Below are 25,801 nucleotides of genomic sequence, written 5' to 3' on the forward strand. Positions count from 1 at the left end.
CTGTACTGTCACAACTTTGACCACTGTGTGTGTCGAGGTTTGCTGTTGAGTTTGAGATATTTCATTTTGTTATGGCTGTCACAGGGTACACTCTGGACAGGTTTCCAGGGTGTCACAGGGTTTACACAGAAAAACAGAGAACCATTCATGCTTACATCCACGCCTAAGACCAGTTTAGAGTCACCAGTATTTTAAACTGCATGTTTTTATATTATTGGAGGAGTACCTGGAGAGAAACATGCAAAGTCCACTTTTTATTTAAAAGTAACTCTTTCAAACAGTAATGTTTGAAAGATTTACATTAAATTTTTGTCATACTGCATTTTTATATTGACCTGTATAATTATTACCATTATTCGTTTTTTTTAATTATAGGCTGTTTAACTTAATGTTTAGCTTATATGACAGAATTCCTATTGCTAGGAAACATAAGGAAATTCTGGGTCTTATAATATGTATTAATTTATTCGTTTGTTCTGGACTGTGTTGAGAAGTAATGAGAAATATTTTAAGTTATTTCAATTTCCTTTAAAATATAAATTATTTATATATATATATACGCGTGCCAAGTATTCCGACAGCGTAGCACAAAATACGGCGAGTGAACTGGATGCGCGTCGGTTGTAACCATAGCAACATAGACTAATACTATTTGCTCGTATAGTTGCTGTTGCTCGAATAAAACTAACTCAGGATATTTAATGAGGCCAAATTTCTATAGGCCAAATCAGCTTTCTGCTGCTGGGGGAAAGGTAAGCGACTATAAACGCGACTTTTTTTGTTAGCCTTCTATCAGCGGACCTGTCGTTTTTGGCCAGTGTGAGGTAGCACTGTCGCCACTGAGTTTCTTATGTCTGACTAAATGTGAATATGTGCCAAAATGCTTCGCAGGTTCCTAATGAAAGCAGCGGGGAACGCTGAAAATGTCTGTTAAAAAATTGAAACAAGAAGAAAAACTGACCCCGAAATCCATAGGAACACACAGCAAGTATGCTTGGTTATCTTCTCCTTACAGTTATTTAATTGTTCTTGACCCAGTTCAGAATTCATCTCCGTGATATGAAAACCACAAATCACCTGATAAGCATGTTTTATAGGGCATTTCGTGATCTAAGGAGGCTCCAGTCCCTGCTTGCCAAAAACAGTCCCAGACAAGAGGTGAACAGCAACAACAACAAATGACACCACACCAAGGCTGAATGTCTAGACATTTTAATAACAGACCCCAAAAACCAGCTCACATTGCTACCTATCTGTGTGTATTATTGTGGTGTGAGACTCCTTGTGTTTGCAGGTGGCAGTGTTGAGTCACAGTAAAGGATGCAGCAGTGGAACCAGCAGATCCATCCCTCCTCAAAAAAACACAAGTAGACACAGGCTTGAGAGTGACATCAGCAATGAGGCCTCAGAACTGGACAAATTCAGGTTACATTTCCTAAGGACCGCATAATCTCTGAAATAATATTAACTAAAATCTCAAAGCACACAGTTATGAGTCCAAGTCTTTTCGAATACTAATACAAGTAAGATGCATAAAATTAATACATTAGAGGCCCAGTTGACCTTTATTATGTTGACTCTGAAAATGAAAGAATCGTAGGTTGACTTTGTCTAAGATTCAGTAACATGTGCTACTAATCTCAGCTGTGGATATACTGGTAGAGCTGTTTTTCTGTAAGACAGTGATCTGCACTGCTCAAAAAATGATCAAAGTATAGCATTTAGTCAGATAAACTTCTGGGATATTGATCTGATCTGATCTGGTCAATTAAAATGGCAGAGGGAGTTGTTAATCAGTTTCAGCTGCTTTGGTACTGCTTTGTTGATGAAATTAACAACCGGTGTCCTGGAGGAGTAACAATGAGACAATCCCAAAATAGGAATGGTTTCACAGGTGGATCCCGCTGACATTTTTTCCCTCCTCATCTTTTCTTGCTGTTTTTTTCACTCGTTTGCATTTGGCTAGTGTCACTACTGGTAGCATAAGGTGATACCTGGACCCTACAGAGGCTGCACAGGTGTTCCAACTCCTTCAGGATTATTGATCAGAGATCCCCGCTACATGCCATTGCCAGAAGGTGTGCTTTGTCCACCAGTACAATCTCATGTGCATGGAGATTCCAGGGAGACAGGCAGTTACTTTCGAAGAGCTGGACAGGGCCAGAGAAGGTCACTTATCCTTAGCCCATCAGCAGGACTGCTGTCTGCTCATTTGTGCAAGGAGAAACAAGATGAACACTGCCAGAGCTACAAAATGACTTTCAGCATGCAACTGATGTGAAAGTCTCTGACCAAAGAATCAGAAACAGATTTAATGTGGGTGGCCTGACGGCCCAATGTCCTTTAGTGGACCCTGTGTTCACTCCAAGCACTGTGGAGCCCAACTAGTATTTGCCATAGAATACCAGAATTGGCAGGTGCATGACTGGTGTACTACAGATCACAGCAGGTTCACCCTGAGCACATTTGACAAACAGGAAAAAGTTGTGGAGCAAATTATGTTGCCTGTAACATCATTCAGCATGACCTGTTTGGTGGTGGGTCAGTGATCGTCCAGGGAGGCATATCTATGTAATATTAATGGGTTGCATTTATATAGCGCTTTTCGAGACCCTCAAAGCGCTTTACAATTCCACTATTCATTCACATACTGGTGGAGGCAAGCTACAGTTGTAGCCACAGCTGCCCTGGGGCAGACTGACAGAAGCGAGGCTGTCATATCACGCCATCAGCCCCTCTGGCCATCACCAGTAGGCGGTACGTGAAGTGTCTTGCCTAATGACACAACGACAGAGACTGTCCAAGCTGGGGCTCGAACTGGCAACCTTCTGACTACAAGACAAACTGCCAATTTTTGACACGGGACACACAGACCTCTACAAGCTAGGCAACATCACTCTGACTACCATTAGGTATTAGGATGAAACCCTTGGACTCATTTTCAGACCCTTCACTGGTGCAGTGGGTAATGGCAGATAAAGGAATTGATACCATTGACACTTGGCTGATCTAAATCCAAAGGAACATCTTTGGGATATTATGTTCATCCAACACCACCAGGTTGTTCCTCAGACTGTCCAAGATCTCGGTGACAGCCTGGTATAGATGTAGGAGGAGATCCTCAAGGACACAATTCATCATCTCATTAGAAGCATGCTCCAATGTACTTGTTCATGCATACAGACATGTGGGTGCTACTAAGCACCATTTTAAGTCCTACAATGAAATTTTGTCAAAATAGACTAATTGGCCCTATTATTTTTTTCCACTTTAATTTTCAGAGTATCTTTGAATTCAGCCCTCTGGAGGTTAATAATTTTAATTCCCATTAAAAACGATTGCATCCTTTCATTCCAAACACAGGACTCAGTCCCTACCTGTATAGATATCCAGCATAATATGTTTTCCATTGATATCTGGTATGTTTTCAAATGTTGAGCAGTGTATATTGTCTCTTTCTGCTTTTTCTACGTGATTTCTTGTTTATGTTAAGTCTGGTTCATTGGGTAATAAACCTGACTTGGAACTTGACTGGATATTGATTTCTCCAGGCAAGTTCCAGCTAAATAATTGCACTAACCTTCCTGTAGCATTGCATTCAGTTTAAATAGTGTTGCTATCGAACTATGTAATAACCTTTCCTTTTTGAAGCACCACACCACACAATATAAATTAAGTACCTTCAAATTTGTTTTTAGATTCAACAACCTAAAGCCAAAGGTCTTCAGTTAGCTTAAGTTTACATATTAAATGAGCAAGGAAATGTAAGGGTGGCTTGCTAAATTAAGAAAAGTAATATCCACATTCAGATCTTTTCAAAGAGGAAATGTTTCTGGACAGCTTTAAGTCCTCTCTATACTTCAGGGAAAACAATAACTGTATTGAGGTTAAATTCTAATCCTAAATGTGACTAAAATGCTTTCAAACTTTTCTGATGTTGGCGTTTGTACATTAATTATACAGTGAAATATTTCTTTAAGGGATTAAATGCAATATGTAGTTCTTTAAAGTTAATTGTACATAATTTTCCTGTCATTTACCAGCATAACATACAGAGACCAAAGATGCTTCAGCAGCCACCCGTTGCATGAACTGTTCTCTGACATCCTTGTGTCTTTGATCAAGAACCGACTGTGCAGGTGAAATATGTTTGAAGTACTTAAACATTTCTTCTGCTGTAATAGATACGGATAACTTCTGTGATAATATTTACTCTTTCAACAGTGAATGGATTGAGCATGCACCTCCTGAGTCAGTCCTTAGAGTTCTCATCTGCCTGCGATTATTGATCAGAGATCCCCACTATCAGGTCCAAGTTTAAAAAACAAAACAACAAACTTTAATTTTTTATGCTTTTAATTTAATGAAAAAACATTTCTGCAAAATAAAAACAACAAATGCTGATTTTATTTTATTTGATTTAGAAAATCCTCCATGAGCTTCAAGGCATCAGTTTACTTGCCAGGGTAAATGCCTAATGTAAAAAAAGAAGAAAAAAAAACAATGCTTCTTTTGCCCACAGTGATATGATGCCACCCTGAACCCTTCTCTCCTTTGTCTCTCAGTATATGGAGTCTGTCACTGCTCTGTATATGTCGTGTGGGGAGCAGACGTTTGCCACGCAGAAGCTGGTCACAATGACCTGTGAGTAATGTGAAGGCAGACTCACAGAGAAACACCGATAATATAAGTTGTATTGTCCTTATCAATGGCGGATTAACTGACTGTATTCCAGACATCTTTCAGAAATTATCTGCCACTCAGGATCAAAGAGTCTGGGTCATTGAGAGTGGCGCTCACAGGGTAAGTGATAAGTTGTGACGAGGTTATCTGTGACTGTGTGCTGTTTGTTGTCACTGTTTTGGCATGTCTGGGTTAAACCAGAGAGAGTCCGCATAAGACATTCAAAGAATTCTGGATGGAAATCTGCAGGCAGTGGTGACAAAAGTATAAAATCTTTTTAAAATGTTATTTAGAGGGAAATCAATTCATTTTTTACGCATTTAAAAAAAATAGACTAGCATTTTTTATGAACAGTCTTTATACCCCAGAGATCATTGTAATTACAGTTAATTTGGATAATGGTTTGAAAGTGATGTTAAAGTGAGTGCCTTGAGGCATTTCAAGCTAATAGGTGCTTCTAGATGAGTTTAACTCTGTAACATAACAGGAAATGATTTGTGTTTAAACTAGAGATGGACCGATCCGATATTACGTATCGGTATCGGTCCGATACTGACCTAAATTACTGGATCGGATATCGGAGAAAAATAAAAATTGTAATCCGATCCATTAAATATCACGAAAGCACCTCACAAAACTTGCAACACGCCGTAACTCGCCTCAGAACGTCGGAGCAGTATGCATCACGTGATAGAGCAGCTGTGGCATGCGGGACCTGTCGGTGGTCTGGATAGCATTTGGAGCTTCGCTAGCAACCTGGCATTTCATCTCCGACAAAGTTATCCCCGAGAGAAGTAAAGCAAGTGTGTAAGTCCATCTCTGAATGTTTGTAAAGCATTCCCACGTTAAGCTTAACGAGCGACTGCCTCTCGCTCTCCGGCTGCTACTTCAATCGTGAAACTGCTAATGATCAGCTGATCGGCTTTTCTGTTGTGAGTCTCTCTTGTTTGTTTTTGGTCCACTTTGCGCCAGAAAGAGCAAACCAGCGGCTGAACAACAGCAGCACGTTTAAGCTTGATAAGCTGTTGTTACAATTTATTTAATATTACTTTCTACACCAGGATCTTTTTCTACATAGCTGACGGCTGGTAACTGTGCAGGGGCGGATCTAGCAAAGTTTAGCCAGGGGGGCCGATAGGGCATTAACTGGGAAAAGGGGGCACAAAGACATACTTTTCTTTCTTATTCTCATTTAAAATGTCTAGCTTTTAATAAATAATTATCTGACACCCAAAGTTTTAATTTGATGTAAAATGAATAGAAGTCAATTACTGTATATAGTGACTATTAAGTCTAATATATATACCCTAGTAAGCTATAGTACATTTTCCTTTGGGAAGGTACCATCTGTGCAGTCTGCAATTTTGTTGAAGAAAGATGTTGAATCTATTTAATATTTCTTGAAAAATAATTGATTTCTGTGCATTTTTTTTCACACTGCATCAAATTAAGGTTGATTACGTCGATTAAGCATCATGAGGTGGAGCGTGAGGGGTGGTTCCCTATTTTTTATTTATTTATTTTTGTTGTTGCTGGGAGTTGGAACCCTATTAGTTAGGTTGCTTAATATTTACGCTAAGTACTCTTTAAAATACCAGAATAGGGAGGATGGTGTAGGTCTAAGTTTATTAGATTGATCAGTATTGCTGAACTATGAAATATTTTTTTTGTATACAGGTATAACAGAATAGCTTTAGTGTAGTTGTTGTTTTAAACTTGAGTATGAACTTGCAGACTTGCAAAATGCAGCAAGATATTTTAAAAAACAGTTTTGTTGATTAAAAAACACTATATCGGATTCATATCGGTATCGGCAGATATCCAAATTTATGATATCGGTATCGGTATCGGACATAAAAAAGTGGTATCGTGCCATCTCTAGTTTAAACCATGGAAAAATACGCTAACAGTGGCAATAATGAGTTCAGTTTTTTCCTGCTGACAATAATTTTACAATTATTATATATAGTTTAATTAATATATATATATATATATATATATATCAGCTGGATAGCGTAGTGGTTAGACTACATGCCTTTGGAACAGAGGATCGCAAGATCGATTCCTGCCTGGGGCGTCTGTATCCAGTAAGGGTCCTAAGGCTAGACCCCCTATGCTAAGCAAGCCTACCGCAGACATGAGCGAGACAGATAAATATGAAGGCATGCCGGCTCGGACGTCGCCCGGATCAACAAGGTCCGCGTCAGGTGTTGAGGAACCAGGGCACCCTGACGAAAAGTGGGCTACTGGAACAAGAAGGCATTGGTGGGCAAGAGACAAAAACAGGGCATTGTTGGAATGCTACTACGCAAGTAACCCCGGCAGAAGGGGCTACATGAATAGGATGCGGGACCTATGGATTCTTCGATATCCAACATCCACAATGACGGCGAAACAACTAGTAGCTCAGTGTTCCAACATTCGAAAGAAGGGACTGCTCTCACAGCTAGAGATTGACGAGGTACAACACAAATGCTATGGCAAGGAGGAGTCAGGACGCCAGGTCAGGGGGGAGATATCATCACCCCCACCCGAGATTGGGTACATAGCCCCAAGTGCGATAGGAGAAGGATAGTTGAGTGCGAGAGGAACTGACCTGAAAAATAGAAACCTGTATCCCCCGTAGTCGGTTACCAAGATTACGTGAAGTACCCTCAGAAGGTCTGCTAGATGATGTTAATGCAGCACTACGGACGATACCTACAACCACACTAACAAGCTGATCTACAATACGGCAGCAGTGATCAGTGCAGATGCTTGGCTACAAGTTGAACAGCCACAAGGGGCAGTACCCTCCATGGAGAAGGAGGCTAGAGGGCAAGATCAAAGTAGCACGGAGGGAGGTTAGCCAACTAACGGAGTTGCAGAAAGGTGCGACAAAGAAGGTGCATAAGAAATACAGCAAGCTGTCCATACCTAAGGCCTTGGAAACTGCCAAGCAAAGACTCATAGCCTTGGCCAGCCGCTTGAGGAGGTACACCAGAGAGATAGAAGGCAGGAGAATAAACCAGCTGTTCTCCACAGAACCAGCAAAGGTGTACTCTCAGTGGCAAGGGAACAATAAGAGAACAGCACCACCAAGGCTGAAGACGGAGCAATACTGGCAGAGCATATGGGAGAAGGACGCAACCCATAACGGCAATGCTCAGTGGCTAGTGGATCTGAGGGCAGACCACAGCGACCTCCCTGAACAGGGTCCAGTAACCATCACAGTGGCAGATATCCAAGAAAGGGTCTCCAGTATGAAGTCTCCAGTATGAAGATACTGGAGACCCTTTCTTGGATATCTGCCACTGTGATGGACAGCACCAGGGCCCGACATGGTTCAGGCCTACTGGCTAAAGAAGCTGACTGCACTCCACGAGCGTCTGGCAGCACAAATGAACCAACTGCTAGTTAACGAGAGACACCCGGAATGGCTAACCGAAGGTCGGACGGTCCTGATCCCCAAGGACCCCAAGAAGGGACCGGTCCCCTCCAACTACCGACCAATAACCTGCCTCAGTACTACATGGAAGCTCCTGTCAGGCATCATATCAGCTAAGATGAACAGGCACATGGGTCAATACATGAGCGGGACACAGAAAGGGATTGGCAAGAATACCAGAGGCGCAAAACACCAGACAGAACAGTCAGCCGAGACTGCAAGACCAGACTGACCAACCTGTGCACTGCCTGGATTGATTACAAGAAGGCCTATGACTCAATGCCCCACAGCTGGATACTGGAATGCCTAGAATTGTACAAGATCAATGGGACCCTAAGAGCCTTCATCAGGAACTCAATGGGGATGTGGCGTACAACACTAGAGGCCAACTCCAAGCCCATAGCACAAGTCACCATCAAGTGCGGGATCTACCAAGGAGATGCTCTGTCCCCACTGCTGTTCTGCATAGGCCTGAACCCCCTCAGTGAGATCATTAACAAGACTGGCTACGGATACCGACTACGGAACGAAGCAGTTGTCAGCCACCTCCTGTACATGGATGACATCAAGCTGTATGCCAAGAGTGAACGAGACATCGATTCACTGATCCACACTACCAGGCTATACAGCAATGACATTGGAATGTCATTCGGACTGGAGAAGTGTAGTCGGATGGTAACAAAGAGAGGGAAGGTAGTCAGAACTGAGGGGATTGAATTACCAGAAGGCAACATTGCAGACATAGAGGACAGTTACAAGTACCTGGGGATCCCGCAGGCGAATGGGAACCATGAAGAGGCCGCTAGAAAAGCTGCAACCACCAAGTACCTGCAGAGGGTCAGGCAAGTCCTGAGGAGTCAGCTGAATGGTAAGAACAAGATCCGGGCCATCAACACGTACGCCCTGCCCGTGATCAGGTACCCTGCTGGGATAATAGGCTGGCCAAAGGAGGAGATAGAAGCCACTGACATAAAGACAAGAAAGCTCCTTACCATGCATGGAGGGTTTCACCCCAAGTCCAGCACCCTGAGGCTGTACGCTAAGCGGAAGGAAGGGGGCTGGGGACTGGTGAGTGTCAGCACCACAGTCCAGGATGAGACAACGAACATCCAAGAATACATTGGGAAGATGGCCCCAACTGACCGAGTGCTCAGTGAATACCTCAGGCAGCAGAAACCCAAGAAAGAGGAGGGAGACGAGGAACCATCATGGAAGGACAGGCCCCTGCACGGTATGTACCACCGGCAGATAGAGGAGGTGGCTGATATCCAGAAATCCTACCAGTGGCTGGACAAAGCTGGACTGAAAGACAGCACAGAGGCACTAATCATGGCAGCACAAGAACAAGCTCTGAGCACAAGATCCATAGAGGCTGGGGTCTATCACACCAGGCAAGACCCCAGGTGCAGGCTGTGTAAAGATGCCCCAGAGACAATCCAGCACATAACAGCAGGGTGCAAGATGCTAGCAGGCAAGGCATACATGGAACGCCATAACCAAGTGGCCGGCATAGTGTACAGGAACATCTGTGCCGAGTATAATCTGGAAGTCCCGAGGTCAAAATGGGAGATGCCCCCAAGGGTGGTGGAGAATGACCGAGCTAAGATCCTGTGGGACTTCCAGATACAGACGGACAAAATGGTGTTGGCTAACCAACCGGACATAGTGGTGGTAGACAAACAGAAGAAGACGGCCGTAGTGATCGATGTAGCGGTTCCGAATGACAGCAATATCAGGAAGAAGGAACACGAGAAGCTGGAGAAATACCAAGGGCTCAGAGAAGAGCTCGAGAGGATGTGGAGGGTGAAGGTAACGGTGGTCCCCGTGGTAATCGGAGCACTAGGTGCGGTGACTCCCAAGCTAGGCGAGTGGCTCCAGCAGATCCTGGGAATAACATCGGAGATCTCTGTCCAGAAGAGTGCAGTCCTGGGAACAGCTAAGATACTGCGCAGGACCCTCAAGCTCCCAGGCCTCTGGTAGAGGACCCGAGCTTGAAGGATAAACCGCCCGCAGGGGCGTGCTGGGTGTTTTTAAAAAAATAAAAAAAATAAAAAAAATAAAATAAAATATATATATATATATATATATATATATATATATATATAGTTATTTTACTATTAATTTTACTGTTACTACTTTTTTTTTTTGCTTTACATCTGATAACATTATTTAAAAAGTTTCCTCCCAGTTAGACATGCAGAAAAGACCTGACCTAAGAGGTGTCCAGTAGGCAACCTGGTCAGATACATGAACCACCTCAACTGGTTCTTTTCAATGTGGAGGAGTAGAGGCTGCATTCTGAGTCCCCCCTGAATGGCTGAGCTCTTAAATATATCTCTTGAGTCCAGACATCCTTCACCGGAAGCTAATTCCTATTGCTTGTATCTGCGATCCGATATTTTTTTTAGTCACTACCCACAGATCAAGGCTGTAGGTGAGGGAAGAAGCATAGATTTACCAGTGTGGTTTTTCTTAATTTTTTTGCCCAATGCTTTGTCATTTGGGAAAGTACTAATGAGGATTGATGACACTTTGCCATCTCTTTATTTCTATTTCCTTTTGTAAATGAATACCAACTCTGACTGTGGTAGACTATGGCAAAACTCCTCTCGACAACTGATAGCAGTGTGCTACTGGGAGCCCTGCTAGCACTCACCACTTTGGCTGAGAGGTAAGTAAATGTTGCACCGAAGACTATACATACAAGGACGATTTCATCTGTTACAAGATTTTCTTCTCTGTAGCATAGAATTTAAAGAGGAGATTGGGAAGCTACTGATAGTGGAGAGCCTCCTTGTAATACTTCAGGAATACGACCTCCTGTCAAAGAGGTAAGAAAGCACTACTAAGTTGTTATTCTAATTTATGGAAAAGGTTTTTTCACCCATTAGTGCTGATATACAGTCATAAAATCTGGACAGAAACATAGACAGACAAATAAAATAGAGCTGTAAAGAATAATAGTGTATATTATCTCTGCAAGTATCAAGTTATATTCACTTAACATAAATAATATTGGGGTTAAACTTCGTCCAGAATGAGTGCGGAGCTGTTGAGGCTGCTCTGCCCGGTTCAGCTCGTGAGGGCTCAGGTGAGGGAGCTGGACGGTCTGCCAGTACTGCTGAGTCTGTTGCATGGCAAGCACCTGAAACTGCTATGGAGTGTCACCTGGGTGCTGGTCCAGCTCTGCGAGGACCCCGACATCAGGGTGGAGATCAGAAGCTGGGGTGGCGTGCAGCAGCTCCTCCGGCTGCTCCACAGGTTCGTGAAAATGAGCGAGTACAATGTATTTAAAGTTTAGATTACAACAGTTAGCTCTCAGTTTGAACATTTATAGTCTATAAGTTGTTTTCACTAGTTTTCAGTGTGATCCTTGTCTTTGAAGGGACAGATCAGCAAATATTGCTGATGAATCTGTCTGGAGTTTATTACCTCATATATTTTTCTATCCTTTTTTTATCCTTTCACATCTTTGCTGGTTAGAAAAAAAATGCTTTCCGTTTGTCTGCAACATAATCTCATCCAATATTTCATAGCTAATGATGGAGGTTGTAACTTTAGCTGACTGAACAGCATTAAACAGCTTTGTTCTCAGGCTTAAAACAGTCACAGTGCCAAAAAATAAGGCACAAAATCATTCACACAGTGACAGGCGGTACATCACCGACCGCTCGTCCATTGAGGCGCTCTCCAGTGCCAACGCAGCCGGTCGAATCCAGAGAGAGCACATGAGGGAGGAGCTCAGCCCTCAGGAGGTGGTGGACAACACGATCGCGCTCCAGTCAGGTCAGGGTATACGCTGCATATCACACAATTTATTTCTGGGTACTGTGTTGCTCAGTGGCATGGTGGAGCAGTGGTTAGTACCACAGTAAGAAAGTCCTGGGTTTGAATCCACCAAAGTACCCACCAGCTTTTCTGTGTGAGAATATTATATATTTATTTATTTTTAATGATATTAATTTATAAACTTATAAAGTACTCATTAGTGGAAATTGGAGAAAAACAGGTTTTATAAGTGAAAGACTTCTATTATAAAATCAGTCACATGGAGAACAAAGCCTGTGGGAAAGTTCAACCCAAGAACACGCTTGGGGTAAAAACACAGGTCATCTACTAATAATACATCTTAAAATCTGGAAGAAACGGTGGAAATATGAAACTTTTACTGCTTGGGAACATATTTGTACCTTTGTGATGGTTAGGAATTTACATATAGTTACGATACGTTCCAATGATCCCTGTCCCTAGGTCTGCGTAGGGACAGAAGCGGACATTTATTCCACCTCTGTCTCAGAGAGTTTATGATAAAGCATTTTTTTGTCCCTACTGCACAAAAAGAAAATGCTACCCCAGTCTTATCAGTTACTGAGGATGTAAACAGTTTTTTCCTGACATGAGACAATGACGACTGCAGAGAGTTGACTAACCCTGTCTGTAATTGCACAGGAAGTGGTTGTAAATTTCCTGTTTTCAAACGTCTGATGACTCTAACATAAAGCAGAACTCGTTCTTGCTCACTCCAAACATGCATGCCCCGAGAAGTATCAATAGGGAAAGCTTAAGATTTACATTTCAAACACAGTGTTTCCTTCTGGCCTTTTGGTTTTTTAGAGAGTCATATAAATATTTACATCTGTAATCCAGACTATTTAGGACTCTGTGATTGTGTATATGAGTTCTTAAATTAAATTCTATCCCTTTAATCCCCCTTTCAGCCTGCTGTACAGCTCTGACTGAGATGAGTCTAGATGACACATCTGCTCACCACATTGTTCAGGTAAAGAAGGGTTCTTAGTGGAAGAGCACGTATTAATCAAATGAGAGTGCTTTTACTCTTGATCCTATTACCAGAGAGAAATATGTAAAAGCATGAGCTATAATAAATAAAAATAAAAACACATGTATATGTTTTTGCGTTAGTTACATTTGACCTTCTTTTCTTAGGAAAATGGCATCTATATAATTGCAAAGTTGATTATACCATGTGACTCTGGACAAACAATCACTTCTTTACAGGTATATGCTATTATATGTAACAAATTGCATAATAATCTAAATGTTATAATTATAGGAAATAACATATCTGTTTGTGTACTGGCAGTGCTATGCATTCCGGGCGCTCCGATTTCTCTTTAGTGTGGAAAGAAATAGACATCTGTTTAAGAGGTGATGAAACGGCATTAAAAAGTTTTAAAATATAACAGAAACTGTCTAACATTAAGTTCATGAAGTGGATGAATTGTTTTAAAATGAGCTACTGTTGGAACACTGCCAGGGAAAGAAGTCTCATTATTGCTTTCCACTGCCGTTTTGTGATCTTTTATCCATTACAGACTCTTTCCCACAGACCTCTTTGAGCTGTTTATTGATGTTGGACATTATGTGCGGGACCTCGCTGCCTATGAGGGCCTGCAAACCAAAGTTTCACTCTACACTGTAAGAAATAGCTTCTAAATGAGTTTATTTGTTTATTCAGCTGTTTTGGAGTTGGGGAAAAAAGGAAAAACATTGACTGCCGTGGGGTAAAATAAATGAGGTAAACTGACAAACAAACAAAGTTTTTGTGTTTTCAATGCAGAAAGAGGAACTGGACAATCTGAGAGAAGGCACTGAGACAGTGGACCAGAACCGACCTCCTCTCAGAGTGATCAGTGGCTACTCTGTGTTGGACCATCTGGGCACCGGGGCCTTTGGAAGTGTCTTTAAGGTAAACATCAGTAACAGGAAACATAATCAAGAGTGACCAAATTTGGAGTTGGTTGTGATGTTTTGCATCTTTTCTTTTTAAATTTACTTCAAATTTATTGGTTTGATGACAGGTCCAAAAACAGAGCGGCCAGAACATCCTAGCGTTGAAGGAGGTGAATCTACACAACCCTGCATTTGGCAAAGACAAGAAGTCCAGAGACAGTAATGTGGGGAAAATCATCTCAGAGCTCACAATCATCAAAGAACAGGCACTTGGCTCAATACAAATCACAAGTGAACTGTATTTGGACAGTATGATTACATGTTGGAAGTTAATGTGTTGCTTATTTATCTCTAGATGACACACCCGAACATTGTTAAATATTACAGGACTTTTCTGGAAGGTGAGCATAATGAACTCTGAAACTGAAAATTACAGGGAGTCTATTTGATTGTCTTGAGGTCCATATTGTTATTCTCAGGCTCTACTAAAGGATATTTTCCTGATTCATAATCCCTGTAATCCCTGTGAGCCAAAAACTCACAGGGATTACTTACTTACTGGGTTCATTATCTGTAACTGTAGTCATGTTTAACATGAACATCCACAGGTATAATGGCAAGAATCTGAAGGAAATTAAGGAAGAGCATATAATAAGTCCCCTTTAAAGAAGAAAAAAACAGCAAAAGGCCAAACACACTTATCATAATGTCCATTTTAGGTGACAAGCTGTACATTGTGATGGAACTGATTGAGGGAGTACCACTGGCTGAACATTTTAACTCTCTGAAGGAAAAACAGCAGCAGTTCACCGAAGACAGACTTTGGAATATATTCATACAGGTAACAAATGCTAGTAAGTGCTTTGTAAACTGCTTGTACTGCATGAAGTCTGATTGTCTACCGCCTGACAAATTTGACACTTCCCACAGGGTCCACAGAGTAAAGCGCTATACACAGGCCATTTGCCATTTACCATTACCTTTTTGTGGTTAAGAACAAACTTAATAGAAAACACAATTAAACTGAAACCTAGAAATTGAGAGCTAATGAAAATTAGACTCAGCCATACACAATCAACACAGTCACAAGGGATGAAGTAAAACTCCAGTGAAGACAGAAGAGGACATGGGATTAAACAGGAAGTGAATAATGGACCATTACTGAAAGGGGAAAACATGAATAAAGAAAAAAAAATCTCAACATAGATGAACTAACTCCTAGGGAACACAGAAGGATGAAAAGAAACACCCAAGGGGACTAAAATGCAAGAAACAGCAACTAGAGCCTAGGTACAACAAAATATTAGAGTGTAAAATAAAAATAACCCCGCAAAACATAAAAATCATAACTTTAAACACCAAAGCAAAAACCCAAACTCACATATTCGTTCAAAACTCAAAGGAACAGAAACCCTGGCTGCCAAACTGGTTTTTGATTGTTTTTGATAATAGCCAAAATGAATGGCAATAATTTTCACTCAGCAAATGAGACACACATGGATGAGCCACAACTCCCAAAGCACTTCTAGCATTGAAATGAACATAATTTCTCCATGTTCCTTCAGATGTCTCTGGCATTGAGGTACCTGCATAAGGAGAAGAGGATAGTCCATCGTGACCTGACGCCAAACAACATCATGCTAGGGGAGAAAGATAAAGTCACCATCAGTGAGTGTGCAGTTAGGTTTCCCCACAGAACATCTCGTCATATGAAAAGTTTAACTCTTGTCTTTCCTCTACCTGAAGCTGACTTTGGCCTAGCTAAGCAGAAGGAGGAGAACAGCAAGCTCACATCAGTGGTTGGCACCATCCTTTACTCCTGGTGAGGAAGTTAAGTCCAAACGTTCAGCTGTTTTTGTCTTTTATTACAGCCTATTAAAGAAACAGCTGGAAAGTTATTATGTTATTCCTGGCTGTGTACACTTGTTTTGTGTTAATCGAGCTGAGGGAACAGAAATCTGCTCACATAAACAACTGTGGGAACTCTCCTCCAATTAGAGGTTTTAAATACGATGGTTGTCATTAGAATTAAGCCTCAATTTGGCTTCAGGTAAAAAGTCGAGGCCTAAACTTGAGTTTTAGAGTTTAGAATCCATTGCTGTGTGATTATATTCCTATAATGCTGTCCGATTCACATACACTTTCTTTTTCCTTGTCAAATTGTGGGGTCCTTCTAATCTTCTGTGATCATCGTCAGATTTTGTGGCTTCATTCAGAGATTTATTGCATGAATGGTCCTCATGACTCAAGATTTTCAGTGTGGTGATGTGTTTTTAGCCCAGAGATAGTGAAAAACGAGCCGTATGGAGAGAAAGCTGACATCTGGGCTTTAGGTTGCATCCTCTACCAGATGGCCACTTTACAGCCTCCATTCTACAGCAGTAATATGCTGTCACTGGCCAGCAAGGTAGCATGGAGACACACAAGACTCACATTTTATGCCTAACTTCATATATTTACTTTCTACTGTCAGTCACTGATCACTCTAATTCTCTGCTGGCAGATTGTGGAGGCCGATTATGAGCCAATTGAAGAAGGTACTTTTTCAGAGAGAGTCATCGACATGATCAAATGGTGAGCATAGACTGTATACAGAAGATCAATCAATCAATCTGGCTTCATTGATTCAGTCATTGGCTTCTGGAATCTGTGTTTGAGGATTTTTATTTAGATTTTACACAGCATCTCAATTTTTGGCTTTCTGGTTCCTCTATTGTTTCTACTAGATTTTCTTAACTGATGCATGTTTAACTTAAAAGCATTCACTAAGGACGAGGTCTCAGGATTAGCCCTGGTAGGAAGTCCAGCACCACAACAGTTGCAATTTATTTAAATGTATTAGTGTTTACATGTATTATCCATGTGGAAAAATAAGAAATAAAATAAGAAATAACAGAACAATCAATTATTTAATAAATTTATTCAGCACTTTACTTTGTGATGTGATGTCCTGTCAGGTGTTTAAATCCAGATCCAGATCTGAGACCGGACATTATAGCTGTGAGTTCCAGGATCTCTGACCTCATGATGAAGCTGATGGATGGACTCTACACTTCCCAGAATTCACTGGAAAGAAAAGCAGAGCGAGACAGGAAACGAGCACAGAGGTTTTTCCTAGAAAGAGATAAAATTAGGGTGACCTGCTCTTACTCAAACATGTCACAGGTGAATTCAGTTCTTTGAAATCAGAAAAAGACTCTTCACTTTATAAATGTTAAATACAGACTCATGAACGTTTGTACTGTGCTGTAGTGCTTATAAATAAATATATTATTAGCCTGCAGAGATTTAAAATGGTGCTTCATATTTTACAGGAAACACCCATGATGAAGACTGAATATGCACCTTCATGCTCCTCTACAGCCTGCAGCTCAAACCACAGCAGAGAGCAGAGACTCGCTCAGGGTATCTGGGTATCTTTATACTGCTCAGACTGTGAAAGGTGTGAAGACACAATGCTAACATGTTGTGCGTGTGTGCTTAGATGACGGCCCTGATGAAGATATTGAAACAGGCACAGACACTACCACCAACTCTACAGGGAAACACTACGGTTAGTGGTGTCAAAGCTGTGATAATGCACATGATCACATTTTTATTACTTACTTCAAAGATACTTTTTTTTGTGTTTTTCATACATCCAAATATTCACAGGCATGTTTACTTTACCTGATGATGCCTCACTACTGTTAGTTGTTGTGGTGCCATTTAGGGATTCAAAGCCTTTTTTCATTTATAAACATTTATTTTCTCATTTCTTCTCACTGCTTTAGATTTTTCTGTTGGTTGTTGTGGATTTTGCTCACTAATTATACCCCAAACCCCATTTGTTTTACTATTTATCTTTAATCAAAGGCTCAAAGTCAGCTGCCTGTGCTACCCCTGATCATATTTTAGTCAGGTAAGTTTAACACATTGAACACATTTCCAGCTGTATGATTTATGTAAGCTCTGGGCTTAATGTATGTGGTAGCAGTCTTGAGCTCATCCTTTGAACTTGAAGAACGTGTAAATGTTTGTTGGTAAACACAAGCAAACTGAATCACGTTTGTGATTTGCTGTTTTTCCCAGTGGGGATTTTGCAGCTGCAAAGGTGAAACCAAGACCGGGTAATTTTTTGACTTTATGGCACTGCTTGACCTCTCAGACTACAGAAACCCTTTCAAATGAGCCTACATGGCTTTCTTTAGCACTCATCAGTCAGTTTGTTGGTTTTGCTCTAACCTCAGTGTCAGCAGGAATCTGCGTCTCCCAGAAGAAGCTTCGCCAGATTGATGATCCAATTCAGAGGCTTCTGGTGCAGCTGCACAAAATCATCTTCATCACTCAAGTAAAGGCATAAAGAAATGTTTGCTGAATCTCTTGATTCAAAAATTATAAATGCAGTCACAGAAACACTCTATCAGTTGGACTATTTGGTCCAGCTGAGATCAACCCATGAGGAATATTTTGTCAGCAGTGGTTAGATTTGTATTTGTTGGTAATAACCTGCATTTATTTAATTTCCAGCTTCCACCAGCTCCACACCACCACATTAAACGGCGCCTTGTTGAAAGATTTAAAAAGTCTCTCTTCCAATTTGGCAGCGATCCGTACAACCTGAAAGTGGAGCTCAGCAAGGTTTGAACTGTCAACTCATAATTCAGAACTGCACTTGAAGTTAAAATGCAGGGAACTTGGAAAATATGGTCAGACAGAATTTGTATTCAGTGATTGTACTTTATAATTTTCCTTCATAATGTAGGACTGCTCAGCAATCATAATCATGATCATTTTGACATTTCTGTGATCAGAATGTGAATAAGCACAATTCACTAACTTTGGAAACATCAGATATTTATTGGACTAAAGAAAAACTGCAGGCTTCAGATTGAAAGCTAGTTCAAAATAAAGCGAAGCATCGTAAGCAGACTACAGCCTGATGCACAGCCTGAGTTTTTAGGGAAAAGGCAAAACGCAGCCCTATGAGGGAGAGGGGCATGCTGCATTAATAACAAATAGCAAAACAATGAGTCATTGTGAAACATAATGTGGCACAATAATGGCTTTGTAACAGATATCTTGTTTTCATAACTGTGAAACTGTTTTCCAGACATGTGACCACAAAACATGTGATGCTAACTTTGCTGTCATTTTGAACATGTGGTGTGATCTTGGTGACAATGTTAGATCAAATGAATAAGGCCCTAGTTTTGCAGGCCTAGAGACCAGTCAATAACCCTCTGGCAACCACATGTCGCTAGGGAAAAATCTGTATTCCCCAACTGGTTGGCAAAAACCTATGTGATTGCTTTGGTCAGTCGCCTATTGCTAATAGTTTGAATGGAAGTGAGAGAGTTGTCTGTATGATGCAAAACAGAAGTTGAGAACATTCACCTTTAAAGGAAATGTTTCACCTTTTGAAACATGTAGGTTGAGGTTCCAAGGCAATCCCTTCCCCATTTCCAATTTGCCATACGCTTAATCCAGTGGTACTGCTACTCGGGTAGTCGTTAGTGAGTATGAAAAACTACAGGCAAATGTGACAAACATGAAAATCTACAGGTAAATGTAGAAATCTGCAAGCAACTCCAGGAATCACTAGGAGGTTTTTGGTGCATCACCTTCCTGAAGGTCATCTTCCAGGAGCTGAGCCTGGACACAAACCAGGGAGAGGGATAATAAGCTTGATTTGAACTCAGTAGAGAGAAAAAAAAAAGAAATTATTTTTGCTCCCTTCCTGGTTTCTTTGATTGTGTGTCTGTATTTGTCACACTTGTGTGACACATATTACATGATTTAACTCCATCCATCCACTCATCCTTTTCAGGGTTGATGGAGCCTATCCCAGCTGTCATAGGGCAAGAGGCAGGGTACACCCTGGACAGGTCACCAGTCTGTCGCAGGGCTAACACACAGAGACAACCACTCACACGCACTGAGGGACATTGAACTCATTACCTTCTTGCTGTGCGGCAACAATGCTAACCACCATGCTGCCTGCTTTAACTCATAAAACAAATTTTAATAGTAGACAAAGACAGCCTGAGTAAATATAACATTTTGTTTTTAAATGATGATTCCATTTATTAAGGGAACAAAAGTTATCCAAACCCACCTGGCCCTGTGTGAAAGTGAAATGGCCCCTACGCCTAATAACTGCTTGTGCCACTATTGGCAACAAAAACTGCAGTCAAGAGTTTGGTATAACTGACTGTGAGTCTTTCACATCACCGTGAAGGAATCTTCTTGGTAGAATTGTTTTAATTAAAACGCGTTGGAGAGCATTTAAGCATCATAATTCTGATGCTGGTATATTGGTCTTTAAATGAAATGCTGTTCGTTTTACACCAGATTTAACGGCAATCAAACCTTCCAAGAAGTTAGACTTCTTGGTTAAACAAAAATTTCCCCAAAATCATCAATATGATTTTTCAAAAAATGTTAGACAAGCCTTTGAGTTATTTCTAGTCACTGTGGTTTTACTCCTTGGACTCTCCGTGGATGTCATTTTTGTCTAGTCTGTTTTTTATTGTTGAATCATGAACTTCGACCTTCACTGAGGCAAATGAGGCCTGAATCTCTTTAGATGTTGTTCTGGATTCTTCTGTGACTTCCTGAATAAGATATCGATACACCGTTGGTGTAATTTTTGTAGGCTGGCTGGGAAGGTTCACCAGTTTTCTCCATTTGGGGAGAGTAGTTTACACTGTGGTTTACTGGAGTCCCAAAGCCTTGAAGTAGCTTTGTGAGCCTCTTTAGATTAATAAATGTCTATAACTGTGTTTCTCATCTGTTCTTAAGTTTATTTAGATTGTGTATTTTTTGAGATTGTTGTCAGGTTCTATTTAAATAATTCTTGATTCATTTCTTGATTTTATGAATTCATGAATTCAGAGAGGAGGGAAATACTTCTCCAAAGCACTGTAAAAAAAAATAAAACCGGAAGGATGTAGAAACATGAAGGCAACTCACACAGAACAGGCGAAAGATGTGAGAAAGGAAAATACTCAGAAGCATAAGACAAATATCAAACAAGAAGATTACAACAGATACAACAGAACATGTCTGGGCTACATTTACTGTAACTACTGCAGTAAAAGCTTCTTAAACACAGCTCTGTGAAGGAATGCTTTCATTTTGCAGTTTCACCATCTTGATGTAAAAAAAAAAAAAAAAATCAAAATCATAACATCACACAAAGCCAGCATTGTTTCACTCTGCAGTGCACCCCGTGCTCCTCGATGGATGCAGTTTATGACTTCATTCCATGTGTGCTAGGTCGCCAGAACACATTTAATATACCCACCATAGAAGCTGCTGTCAGCTATTTTAAAGCCACACCTGAGGTCCTGTAGCTCTGAACTTTCACTTTCATGATATGATAAACCACAGGGAAGGAGTTTGATAACAGAGTGATGTTTAAGTCTACCATCAAAAACATGTTCCTGCATGAATTTTAATTCAGCTCCTGAACCAATGGCAAAATATTTTCATTATGAGATCAGAGCTCACCTGTCTGTGTCTCTTCTGCTGCCATGATTAATGAAAAATAAAAACATGAGACCAGCAATGGCTAGGTTACCTGATAAACAATGTCTCGTGATAAATCTGCTCTCAGTTCATTCATAGATGATATTAAATAGTAAGCATCTCTCCCTGTAATTACAAGGAAGATTAAAGCATAGCCTGAGTACAGAACATTTTTATTAGCTTGGCACAACTTCTACTGTAAAGCTTCTTTCTTTAATGATCTGATAATGTGAGACATTTTTGGACTGGACATTTTTTAAACTAATTTCAGAGACGTTTAAACATATCTCATAAAAGAGGGCATTAACACCAACCTTAAAAGCTTTGTGAAATCACTGAAATCACCGTGCAAAATAACTCAAGAGTCAGAAACTGAGGAGCTCTCTGCACAATCAAAATGAAATATTTCTTAAAAATCTTTTTTTATTGCATACAGTTGAGTCTACTTTGTTCCAGTACTCAGTTTACAGGAAGTCTTGCTCTGTGCTGGTGTACCTTACAAATGTCTTGTAAGAATCACTTCATAAAATCAGGCAGAACTTAACGGTGTTTGTCTCTCCTCTTCTTGGCTCTCAGCTCGTCCAGGCGTCTCCAGAGCTGATGGCATTTGGTTCAATCAGTTCAGATTGGTGGCCTTGGATCCACCACTTCACGGGAGACATCCATACCGCTGACAGCACAGGTAGTGCCATCAATGCCCAACTTCACCATAAATTTCCAGTAAAAGACAAGCAGAGCATCTTATGCAGAAGTAGAATTGCAAGTTAATTCTGATGTAAAAATAAATAAATAAATACTTTGTCTCTTCTTTGTGTTGACAGTTGATGTGAATCTCAGAGATGGAGTTACATATCACCAGATGCAGGTTGGTGGTGAGAAACTCAGGAATCTTTCTAATAGGAACAATTTTTGCTAGCTAAAAATAAAAGTCATATTTGGCATATAAGTCTATGTAAAACTGCATTGAAAAACAATTAAACTATTGTTTGTATAAATGTCGTGTAGGTCCTCCTGCAGAGGCATAGTGCCAATGTAGGCTGGTTGGTGAACAACAAATTTATTCAGAGAATAAATAGTTTGCTGATGGCATAGTGCCAACTATTATTTCATTAAAATTCAATTTTATGGATCTGTATTACTTTACAACTGCAGGTGTTGACTCTCCCACAGATGGGTCTCATTTTGGAACAGTGTTTTAATTTCAACTTCATCATGATACTGAACTTCTGTCTGCGGCCTCTGACATGGTGTTTTGTTCGAATGTTTTCAGGCGATCATTGAGGAACTGCTGAATGAGAACAGCTACTATGAACCAACAAACAGCAGGTAAACTGGAAATGATGTGTTTAACTGAATCATTAGACTCACAAAATCTAGCGCTTGAGCTTTTCTAAAAACTAGTTCAAGACAATTCATTATTATCATCACTTGTCTTGTTCAGCGCACACAAACCTTTAATGAATTTCATTTCAATAGCAGTAATTGAATAGAATAGAATAGAATTAGAATAGAATTCAACTTTATTGTCATTGCACATGCACAGGTACAGGGCAACGAAATGCAGTTTGCATCCATCCAGAAGTGCTTTAGTGATATAGATATTTTACAATTTATATTAGCAATAATATAGATATGTGAGTATATTACAGAAATGGGTCTATTATGGTATGTTATAATGTACACGGTATGAAGTATGTTGTGAATATTCTATAACTATAAGTATGTACAGGCTGTAGTGAGTACAAGCTATGTACAGGCTATGAACAGGATATAAATATGAAAAACTATACAGAATATGAAATAAATAACTTTACAGAATCTGAGATATACAGCTATACAGAAATGGGAACTATGCAAGTTGTAAACAGTTGTAGGATTAAAGATTATCGAATGTACAGAATGATTATTTACACAGAGCTATACAGTAGTGCAGTTAAGATAAGTGAGGGTGAGGATAGTTTCTACAGAGGCTATTGCTTTGTTTCTGTGGCTACAAAATGTAAATGAACTATTATGCTGATTTTCAACTCTTTATTTTTGCATGATTTACAGTTAAAAAAAAACAACTCTTTGTTTGTCTTATGTTGGGCCTTGTTGCAGTCCCTCAGTTTATCCATTGTCTGAAACTAGCTATTTTAACATTGACTCCTTTGAACAAGTTTTCTTTTGATTGGTTGCCCCTCTCAAGCAAAAATTTGGAACCGTAGGCGGGTGGGGCTTCTGTATTTATAACTGCAGCTGAATGACTGAGAAGACCATATTAAGATAATACCTCAGCTCAGGTACAAATATCAGTAGGAAAATACAAAAAATACAAATAAATTACAAACAAATATAAAAGAAGTAAGATATTACACTCTATACAACGGTAGCATACACAGTATGTGATTATGGATACTGTGTATGGATATTAGGGATATCCAGTCTATTTTACATCAGAAGTAGAAACATAGAAAGGAGTAGAAAAAAACTGTTTCAAACTGAGTGTTTAAGGCAGTCTGAAGCCTGAGCATTTGGTTCAGAGATTACTTATATATATAATGGGGCCATTATCTGAAACTTTTACCGTATGTTAGTCTCTTTTCCTTTTGTTATTCCAAACTAAGTTTAGTGGGACAGTTGTTTGAAATGAAATAAAGATTTCTTTCATTTTTCTTTTTTTTCTTTTTTTCTTTTAGGCTCAGAAAGAAAAGAAATGACCAAGAAAAAAAGTAACAGTTATCTTCACTCATCCCTAAAAACTCAAACTTTCAATTTATTTGGAGAAGAATGAGTTCACAATGATACTTCAACACTGCTTGAAATCTAATGAACATTTATCCCAACCCTCATTACAAAACATATTCTCATTGAACATAAAAAGAATATAAAAGTAGTAAATGCATACATTAATTTGTTTGCACATAAACATGATTACGGTGATATTTTACCACAGTGCTCATAGTCATGTTGTCACCTACTCTTTTGATCTCAGGCATTATTGTTGTCTCTTTTTCCCATAAATGTGAAGTGACTGTATGAATTTCCAAAGATATATTATATATGAATATATATACATATCTACAGATAGATACGGATGTAATTAAGTTTGAGACTGACAGTTATTCTATTCTCAGTTCAAAATCAAAATTTAAAACTTGTTTAAAATGCTTTTTTTGAAGCACTTTATACTCTCAGGCCCAGACACTGCATGTCACAGCATGTGTTTTTCTAGTGGCTGCAAGCCACAGTGACCTTGTTTGCTTTCTAAGAACTGATAAGATGCAGCACATTGACCTTAATTCTACATATCACAATTTTTGACTGGATTTGAAAGAAAAAAAAAACAGGTCAAATGTTTTGCACTGTAATAAAATGCACTCAATCAGCATTTTTACTATAAAGAAGATCTAAAATATGACTGACAGCTGAAGAAAAGCTTTCTTTTGCATTTTGACTCACTGTTATCTGTATAAAACTATTTAAATGTTTGTATTAATAAACATTATTTAATTCAACAAATGTCTGCCTGTAATGTTTTAATATTACTATAAATATTGTGTATTCTTTTGATGTGCTGTGAGGGCTATTCATGTTGAAGGTGAATTTAGTGCATAAAATGTGCAGGTTTGATCTCCAAAAGTTGATTCTGTTCATCTGGATGTTTTCAGTGGGAGAAACGTTTCGTCACTCATCCAAGTGACTTCTTCAGTCTCAGCTGACTGCAGGTTTCCCCAATCTTATAAACAATAAATTGCATATTGACTGAAACCAGCACAGTGAAGGGCTGGGAGGTCAGTTCCTTAATCTTAATTATGCAAACTCTCATGACCATTGATCAACAACCACTGACCAAAACCCACTGATCAATGGCCATGAGTACCATTCACAGAGAGTTGGGGAATGGCTGCAATCACAGCATTGTAAGATGGCGAAAGATGTACCCTTTGGCCCCCTCCTCGATTCAGAGATGGTCTTTCCCTTTTCACATAAACGGCCTCCTTGACTCCAAGCTCAAACCAGCGTTCCTCCCTGTCCAGGATGTGTACATCCTCATCATTGAAAGAGTGTCCACTGGCCTGTGTAAATAGACTGCAGAGTCCTGCCCTGACGAGGTAGCTCTTCTGTGTTGTGCCATCCGCTTCGCCAGAGGTTGTTTGGTTTCCCCGATGTATAAATCCTTAACTGGGCTGGTTTCAGTCATTATGCAATGTACTGTTTATAAGATTGAGGAAACCTGCAGTCAGCTGAGACTGAAGAAGTCACTTGGATGAGTGACGAAACATTTCTCCCACTGAAAATGCTATGTTCAGATGAACAGAATCAACTTTTGGAGATTTACTTGTCTGGATGATTGAACATGCATCAAGACGTGCAGGTTTGATATTGATTGACTCAAATTAACAGTGATGGCAGAAGCAGTCAGATGAAGTAAAAGTACAAAAATTCAGAGCTAAATAAAGATCTGCATTGCAAATAAGTAGTTATTGTCAGCAATATATATTT

At 39.9% G+C, this 25,801-nt stretch overlaps 1 protein-coding gene across 3 annotated transcripts; it reads left to right on the plus strand.

The window, feature by feature from the left end:
• Positions 1–625: 625 nt before the first annotated feature.
• nek10 (NIMA-related kinase 10) lies at positions 626–24,806 on the plus strand. 3 transcript variants are annotated; one of them, XM_086312318.1, is made up of 36 exons: positions 626–752; positions 892–988; positions 1,098–1,158; positions 1,295–1,425; positions 4,044–4,139; positions 4,225–4,309; positions 4,425–4,466; positions 4,566–4,644; positions 4,736–4,803; positions 10,702–10,781; positions 10,855–10,941; positions 11,147–11,371; positions 11,694–11,896; positions 12,829–12,890; positions 13,058–13,129; positions 13,215–13,279; positions 13,447–13,549; positions 13,692–13,820; positions 13,933–14,070; positions 14,160–14,205; positions 14,524–14,645; positions 15,370–15,472; positions 15,551–15,626; positions 16,082–16,211; positions 16,308–16,378; positions 16,762–16,969; positions 17,119–17,209; positions 17,289–17,357; positions 17,660–17,705; positions 17,876–17,913; positions 18,034–18,134; positions 18,314–18,424; positions 21,893–21,998; positions 22,138–22,181; positions 22,587–22,642; positions 23,995–24,806. In XM_086312318.1, the coding sequence occupies exons 2-36, from the start codon at positions 924–926 to the stop codon at positions 24,029–24,031; spliced, it is 3,246 nt and encodes a 1,081-aa protein (XP_086168444.1). In that variant the 5' UTR covers positions 626–752; positions 892–923; the 3' UTR covers positions 24,032–24,806. The 3 variants fall into 3 exon arrangements, with proteins under 3 accessions (XP_086168444.1, XP_086168445.1, XP_086168446.1); XM_086312319.1 differs by having other exon boundaries at positions 11,706–11,896; XM_086312320.1 differs by having other exon boundaries at positions 11,757–11,896.
• The last annotated feature ends 995 nt before the right edge of the window (positions 24,807–25,801 follow it).

This window comes from Aulonocara sp. 'chitande type north' Nkhata Bay, linkage group LG11 (genome assembly GCF_057382095.1).
Source record: "Aulonocara sp. 'chitande type north' Nkhata Bay isolate Kocher_YH1m ecotype deep benthic linkage group LG11, A_spYH_male_GT1.1, whole genome shotgun sequence".
Taxonomy (NCBI): domain Eukaryota; kingdom Metazoa; phylum Chordata; class Actinopteri; order Cichliformes; family Cichlidae; genus Aulonocara; species Aulonocara sp. 'chitande type north' Nkhata Bay.